At 36.6% G+C, this 8,622-nt stretch overlaps 1 protein-coding gene across 1 annotated transcript in view; it reads right to left on the bottom strand.

Annotated features, from left to right (window-relative positions):
* The window catches only part of cul4a (cullin 4A), a gene marked incomplete at its 5' end in the record, with an annotated part of 19,189 nt that overhangs the window by 9,481 nt on the left and 1,086 nt on the right, over positions 1–8,622 (bottom strand). The window contains 8 exon segments of the mRNA XM_014003035.1: positions 569–636; positions 2,133–2,215; positions 2,316–2,405; positions 2,485–2,647; positions 2,716–2,789; positions 2,871–2,940; positions 3,975–4,078; positions 4,354–4,469. Of these exon segments, the coding sequence (XP_013858489.1) occupies positions 569–636; positions 2,133–2,215; positions 2,316–2,405; positions 2,485–2,647; positions 2,716–2,789; positions 2,871–2,940; positions 3,975–4,078; positions 4,354–4,469 (768 nt within the window).

Genomic DNA, 8,622 nt, shown 5'->3' with positions numbered 1-8,622 from the left:
CATCAGATATTGTCCAAGATTAACCTTCAGGGTGGATATAGCTCACTAGCAGCCTTGCACCGAGGACCTATCGTGTAAAATAAATTTTTTTAAATTTTGTTTAAAATTTACAAAACTAAACAGCCTACAGTATTTTTAAAGTCTTTTTTATACAGTTAAAATAAATATTTATCAAATAAAGTCTAATGTTACAACTAATCATGGATCCCTTTAAAGAGTAGTACTGCAGAACAAACAGGCAGTGTTTTAAAAAGGAAAAATTAGCTGTAGGCAAAGCTCTGGTTTTTGTTTTAAGTGTCCAGAATTGATTCAATTAGAGGTTTTACACTGGTGTACCAGAGAGACATTATATTTAAACAGAGCATTAAGCTGTGTAAACTCAAACCAGCTGGACCTATTACACTTCTTACAGTATGAATGTTGGTCTACAGGTTAAGCAGAAATGTATCCTGCGACAAGAGTTTACTCCTTTATTAATATCCTCACACAACTTCTAAAACCTGAACACTATGATCCTCACACTGTGAACCACACATACAAACATAAATAAGAACTCACACACACGCACCTTTTTGTAGTATTGAGGTCATGTGTTCTCCTAAAAGCTGTTTCTCAATGCAGTTAATGAGAGGCTTCCTGTGAAAAACAAGAGACACATTGGAGCTGGAACCAACGTAAACATGTACATTACACCACTATTTTAGGGAAAATTACGTCCATCTCATCTGTCATTTCAAAGAACCTTTTCAGTTTAAGGAGCACGTAATGAAAAAGTTCATACTTTATACTACATTTTCACCTGTAAAGCTCTTTAGTTTTTAGCTGAGGAAAAACCAACAAATGTTCAGTTAGAGCTGGTGGTTTTTTATTTAAACTGTTTCTTAATGATTGAACTGTAAAGCACTTTGTTCAACTTTTGTTTTTAATGTGCTAAACAAATAATAATAAAAAATAAATAGAAATCAACATCAACAAATCTAAACCTTCGAGCTAAAACGTGTTGTAGGCACGGATTCAACAGCAGTTCTACAAAATTGAACTTTTAGCTGCTGTTTTTCCTAGTTTTAGGTTGTTTTGCTGGTTTTGTCCTTTAGAGACTGTGCTGATAATTAAGCTATTAGCTACTGTTTTATAGTTTTAGCTTGTAGCTACAGTTTTGCTTGTTTTAGCTTTTAGCTACTGTTTTGCCTTTTAGTGACTGTTCTGATAACTATCTTTTAGTTGCTGTTCTGCAAATGAAAACGTTTAACTATGGTTACGTTAGYCTTAGCTTTTGGCTACTGTTTTGATGTTTTTGTATTGTAGTGACTGTTCTGATAGCTTAAACCTTTAGCTACTGTTTGTCTGGTTTTAGTCTTTAGCTACATTTTTGCTTGTTTTTGATTTAAGCTACTGTTTTGCTGGTTTTGACTTTAGTGACTGTTCTGATAACTATCTTTTAGTTGCTGTTCTGCAAATGAAAACGTTTAACTATGGTTACGTTAGCTTTAGCTTTTGGCTACTGTTTTGATGTTTTTGTATTGTAGTGACTGTTCTGATAGCTTAAACCTTTAGCTACTGTTTGTCTGGTTTTAGTCTTTAGCTACATTTTTGCTTGTTTTTGATTTAAGCTACTGTTTTGCTGGTTTTGACTTTAGTGACTGTTCTGATAACTTGAGCTGTTTGCTGCTGTTCTGCTAATTTTAGCCTTTAGCTGCTGTTCTACTGGTTTTTGCTTTTAGTTGTTGATCTAGTTTTCCATATTTTTTTAGCTTTTGTTTCGCAAATTTTAGCTTTTAACATAATTAGCTTTTGATAAATTAGCTTTTCTGGTTTTAGCTTTTAGCTAATGTTGCTAGTTTTGTCGTATAATGGCTGTTCAGACAATTTTAGCTATTCGCTATTGTTCTAGCTGTTTCAGCTATTGGTCTGCTGGTTTTACTTTTTAATTTTTTAGCTTTTGTTTTGCTGATTTTAGCTTTGCTATATTTAGCTTTTAGAGTTTAATTGTTTTAGCTCTTGTATTGATATTTATAGCTTTTGTTCTGATCGTTTCAATGTTTTAGCTTCAACATATTTTGGCGGCCAGGARGAAAATCAACCTTTTTGTTAACGACTCGCTGAAACGACGGCGTCRTKGCTGTAAACCTTACTGAGTGCTCTGGTCCAGGTAGCTGACGATTCGGTCGTTCTCCTCTTCCAAGCGGCGAGCCACGTGGTGCAGATACTCCGGTACCTGAACAGATCGACACACATTCAGTTCCACCGTGCCGCGGAGCAGCACACAGATGATTCACTGTGATCACATGAACAGAGCCATTAGTCGTCTCGCTCACGTCTCTCTCCTGCATCAGACGCTGTCCCTCAGCTGCGTAGAGACGATTCGTCTCAGTCAGAAATCTCTCCTCAAAGGAGCCTTTATAAACCTTTAAAAGAAGCGAGACAGCTGGTTGACCGGAACAGAGAGTTTCGGTGATTTACTGATGTGGGTGAACAGGTCGGTACCTGCAGGTCCGACAGCATGCCGAGCAGGCTGCGCAGTAGACTGCGATCAATAGTCTCTCCGTTCCGCTCCAGCTCTATCTGCTCCAAAAGGCYTTCCACCGTTCGCTTCTGGACGGCGCCGTCGCTCACGATGTGGGTGCGAAACAGCTCCAGCCCGGTGTCCCTGCACAACGCAGAAACCGTCAAAGAGCTTCCCAACAACCAGGACCACTCCAGACAAACTAGTTTTACCAGATGGAGGGAAGCAGGGAGTTCTGAAGCACGTAAGTACGATCCAGGAAGAGGAAGATGCTTCGGATCATTATCTGCACACGGGAAAATTTAACTTATTAGATCATTAATACTTAAATCTGTTTTCCTGAATGTGTAAAACTCTTCTCACTCACAGTTTGCCTGCAGTGGTCCTGCCAGCAGCGGTTCATTCGCTTTAGGAAGGAAAGGTTATCCAGAGACTCTGTGAGCTCCACGTTAAAGAAGTTTAATACTGTCACATCACCATCTAGGATCTTCTTCAGGGATGGGCAACTGGAGGCCCGCGGGGCCAGACGTGGCCCGATAGGATGGGCCTAATTTTATTTGATCTTTTTCAGGGTTCCTACAGCTTAAGGAAAGTTAAATTTAAGACTTTTTAAGACCTGTTTAATGTTTACTAACTTCACAAAAAAAAAAAAAAAACCCAGTTAGCGACAATTTTAGCCAAATGTTTATTTTACACAAAACAAGTTGCCGAAGGAATTCAGTAACTTACTTAAAAAGATAAATAAATGTTACAAATTATTTTAATATTCAAGATGAATCATCCTACTTACAATCTGTTGACATTTTTAAGACCTTGGATAGATTGATTTAAGATATTTTAAGACTAATTAAGGCCTTATTTCTGGATTGGTGAATTCAATGCCTTTTAAGACTTTTTAAGGATCTGCAAGAACCCTGTTTTTAATTTTTGGGGGGGGAGGTAAAATATTTGTTCACAGAATTTCAAGGCAAACATTTGTGTAGACGCTGTCTGCTAGAAAGGATTTTAATATAAGTCGCCAGTACAACATATTGCACAAAGCTAAATAYGAGAAGTTTACCGAAACTGCAAAAACATAAACAGCGACTTTTTACCAGAACCATGCAGGAGTCTGCACTCAAGGTACTGTACGCCGTTGCACTTCAGCTTGCTAAAGTTTTTAATTTTGGTTTACTTCAAATGTTTTGTATTCAGATTAAACAAGAGTACAACTGTTATACAAGAATTTAAACATGCAATATGTGAAGTTCTTGAAGGTTTAATGAACATATACTGTAGATGTACATATACAAACATTTTTAAAAAGGCAGTTTTTGATAAGCGTGCAGCACTATGTCGCCCCCTCCATCATTGAAGTTGCCCATCCCTGATCTATTTTGAAAGATATTTTAAAACTGTAAATGCCCGAGTTAARTTAGGAAATGTTTCTCCAGGTTTGTTGGACAAGAACTCACAAAAAAAAAAAGGATATTCTCTGAACTGGTGGATCTGGGCCTGAACGTGGTCCTCGCAGACCTGGCGCAGCTGCTTGTACAGCGTTGGCGAGACTTTGTAGGAACACAGGTTCTCCACCGCCTTTTATTGAGACGATTCATCACAGACGTGGAGAAAATGACAAGAACACACAAAACACAAGACATATTTATATATTTATAACCAAATAAATCATCTCAAACACTTTGTTTTATTCTGTTTCATTTTGGTGACGGGGCGCCTCCAATAATGGTAGGGGAAACGCTGCACGATACGGTCATGCTTATTTACATCAGGCAGGTTTTCAGAGCTCTTATTACAACACATGGTTGAAAGCTTGAGAAAACAGACCAAATGTTGTGCTTTAAGAGACTAACCTGGTAGAGCTCYTCCAGATTGTATTTGATGGAGGTGCTGTTCTGGATGGCTCCCACYGCATCTCGAAGCTTTAGCCACGTGTCCTCCGTGTAGTTCTCAGCTAATTTTGGCCTGTCTACAAAACCACAACCAAAAATTAATTTCAGGGGTGTTTCCATATTAGACGTTTACTAAAACACCACAAGAGGTTCATCAACAGAGGAAGCTTTGTTTTATAACTGCATCAAAAACATATAGATTCAGTAAAAGTTCATCTTCAAAGTTAATATTAACTGACAGATTCCTAAACTTAAAGTAAATGTCGAATAAGTTTCATTTTATACTCAATAATTAAACGCATTAATGTCTACTGTGTGAAACGTTTTGTTTTTCTTTGGTTGAACTAAATATTCTTCTCATCTTCATTTCAGAGTTGACTGAAAATACACTAAACAGRCAACACTTTCTATGGCATACAGCACAAGAAAGTTGGTAAATAAATATTAATCAGTTTGGAAACTATTATTTGACACGTTTCACTAACATCCTTTTTGGTTTTAACTACAATGCATGAGTTAAAATTTAGCAGATGCTTCTACACATCAAGGTTAATTTCTTTTTCCTCAATATGAAGTTCCTTAAAATGTTTGGAATCTTATAACCACTCAKATATTTATAAAACATTTCATGATCTAAGTGTTAACTGTCAAAAACAAGCTCTGTTAAATGCACTAATTCTAAATTCCAAAAGACTTTTATGAATAAATATATTTAAATAGAGGTCAAATTATATTCTTTTTTTGGCTGATGTCAAACTTCAGAAATCAGCGCAACCAATATCGGATTTACAACGCCAGTTATTTTGGTCAATATGTGTTTCAGTTGTTTAAATTAAATAAAGATATTTGTGACCCACCACATCGAAACGAAGATTAAGTCCAAAAGTGGAATATGGAGAAACAGGCAGATATAAGGTTTTGATTTAAACGTCTGGAAAATTAGAATTTTGACAAAATATAATGGTTTAATGCCTTATTAATGTATCATTTGAATGAACTGTCTGAAATATAATACTAAAAAATAATTTTTAGAAGCATTTTTTGAGCAGCACCAACAACAACCATGATTTTGTGGAAAAACGCCKTAAAATTTTGAATTTTTCCCTGTGAGCTAGCAATGTTTTTGTTTCTTTCCAACTGGGAAATCTTAATATGCAAATACTATGTCAGGTTTCCTCTTTATATTGACATMAAAAATGACTCAATAAATTTACAAAAAATTAGGATTCAGACCAAACAGTAATGTATCATCGTAACCAAAAAGACAAATTAAATAATATCACTGGATAAGCTTATATCAGAATGATCCAGGTGTCAAAATGTAGCTTTTATAGCAGGAATCTGAAAATGTAATTAGGTCATTTTGACAAAATTTGACTTAATCCTCATTTCGATATGATGGGTCACATTTAAAACAACCCATAGAAGAACTTGTACACTAAATATTACACAGAACATTTGTGCTTTAAAAAGCCTAATTGTGGGCTGTACAACAGCTGCTGAATCTTTGATTTCCTAATTGGTAATTAGGCATAAGTATGCGCAATTTCATGGTCAGGGTTTCACATAAATTTTTTGGTCTGGTTCTCAGGGGAGAGAACCTGACAGAGGGGTGTCAGGGCATTTATTATCGTCCTGTTCTGTTTTATGACGCCTTCTATCAGCTGGCAATGTCTCGGGACAACATGCCAAATCAGAGGTTTTTTATTTTTAWTTTTTACTCTGCATATATTTTGTAAACTACCTAAGTGGCCAATGGGCTGACCCATGGTCATATGTCATCTCAAACTGAACATTTCATGTTTAAATGTCTGTTAGATTACACGTGACCCTGCCTTGTTTAAACCAGCTTTCCACTCTCTCCAGACCAAGCAGCAAATATCTGTCTTTTGATCAGAACAAATGTTTTATTTGTTAGGCTGGTTTCTTTTTTTAAAGACTATTTTATTCAAAAAGATTATATTTAGATGGTTTCAGCTCATGTAATCATTTAAAATAATTTTTTCTTCATATTTTATCATTTACTGAATTACATTTATTCCAGAGCAGTTGTGTCACAGTATGAYTCTAAATATAAACAAGYTTAGCACATCACGAACCTTGTTGTTTCCATAAAATTGCTGAGGCGCAAACCAGTCTCTCAGGAGGAGAGTTTAGTCACTGACGCAAAGTTGGACAGATCTGTTTGATAACGACGCTCTGAACATATATTTAATAAAGTTAGGTTTTTACAGACCAAAGTCTCTGGTAGTTCGGGAGCAAAGTGCAGGAGGAGATGTCAGGACTGATCGCTGCAGCTGCTGCTTCCACTGTCTCTGCTGAAAAACAGCTCTCACTCAAAGTCCCGCCCTGCTCTGCTCTGATTGGATAAAACAGCTCTGGAGTTCATCTGATTCGTTGAAAGCAGTGTCCGTTTAATCCTTATAAGTCAGGGTCCCGCTGACCTCTGACAGAACGACAATCCAGTCGCACCAGTGAGGCTTGATTTTTAGTTTTGTTTTTAAGAAATCAGGTCACATTTGCGACTCTGCTAGTTGTTGTTTTCACAATCTCAGGTATAATCTTAGGTACGCAAGGGAGCTTTATGTCATTCCATCTGGTGCGCTTTTTCTTATTTGATCGCACATGTGCACCCACAAACCACTTATGTGCATCTCTGTTCATGGTCTACCTCCAATTAAAATTAAAACTAATTCCACTTTTACATATATTATCATCAAAACAATAAAACAACAAATTGTGATTTTGAATGTTGTTGTCAAGTGATTTTATGACTATTTCTAATGGAACGAGTGAGTATTGTATTTTTTAAAGATGTGATAGAAGAAATGCAGGCAATTCTGGTAGAAAAAGTCGTAATTTGACTTGGAATTATGGTAGGGGCTTTGATAAATGCGCTGCCTGATCCCAGCAGTGTGTGGGTCAGGGTTTTGTGATTTTTTTTCCACTCGTTTTCTTGCTTACACTCCGCTTAGCATTTTGAAATCTATCTTAAGGTTTTATCTAGTTTTTTTTCTGCTTTAATTTTAAAAATCATTGCGAAATTATGACATCCACTATCTATGGAGCTCTGCACTTTTTTAATGTTAGAATGGAAGTCAATAGAGCACCTGCTTCCTAATTATCAGCCTTTAAAGACCTCTAAAACCTTAATGGGTGGTCCAATTAAAAAAAAAAAAACTAAATGGTTTTGGAATCTGTACACATAGCCTTACGAGTACAAAAAGGAAAAACGGCTCTAAAATAAGTTTGATTTTTTTAAAATCAAAGTCCCTAATATCATCAACACAATAAAACGATAAATTGCGATTTTGAAGGCTGAAAGTTGTAAAGTGATTTCATGACTATTTCTAATGGAATAAGTGAGTATTGTTTTATTTTTTTAAGATGTGATAGAAGCAATGCGGGCAATTCTGGTAGAAAAAGTCATAATTTGACTAACAATTAGGGCTGCACAATATATTGAAAATTTATTCTCACAATATCAAACTATCGAAGAATTTGCATCCATTAATCAAATAAACCTTTACAGGCCTTGATGCTACGGGTGGACTGGCCATTGGAAGTACCGGGACTTTTCCAGGTGGGCCGGTGCATCACTGGGCCGGCGCAGGGAGCGAGGAAAAAAAAAGTTGTGCAGTTGCCCTGAATACCAGTAGATGGCGATAATGCACCAACTCATTGTTTACCAACCACCAACAAAGACCGAAGAAGAAATGTTTGCTGACGAAGAAGAAGAAGAAGAAGAAGAAGAAGAAGAAGAAGAAGAAGAAGAAGAAGAAGAAGAAGAAGAAAACAAATAATAAAAATAAGAGCAGAAACAGAGAATAAACATAAGGGTGGAGAACAAAAATTCAGAGAAAAGAAAATGCCTCTACAAGCAAATTCAGCTAAGTGTCAGAAACTGACATTTATTTTCTGCTGCCTGGTGCATCATCCTCCTCATCCTCACTGGAACCTAAGTCTGGAGAACAACGTGACTGGGAGGAGGATGGTAGTGTTGTCATGTAGGTGTATTTGTATGGAGGACCAAACCTATCATTATTGGAAATAAATGTATAAATTGGCCGAGGTCTAGTTTAAATTAGACCTCGGCCAATAGGCGAGAAGCTGGGGCGGTGACGCTTTTCTTAAGACCGCCTCCTCTGTTTTTACATTCCCTGCTGCATGTGGAGCTGGAAAAGACAATACAGCCAGCAAGAAATGTAATAAAAAGAGATGAAAATAAAT

The sequence above is a fragment of the Austrofundulus limnaeus genome, unplaced genomic scaffold, assembly GCF_001266775.1.
Source record: "Austrofundulus limnaeus strain Quisiro unplaced genomic scaffold, Austrofundulus_limnaeus-1.0 Scaffold16, whole genome shotgun sequence".
Taxonomy (NCBI): domain Eukaryota; kingdom Metazoa; phylum Chordata; class Actinopteri; order Cyprinodontiformes; family Rivulidae; genus Austrofundulus; species Austrofundulus limnaeus.
The sequence above is the reverse complement of the archived record's forward strand: the minus strand, read 5'-3'. Positions and strand labels throughout refer to the sequence as shown.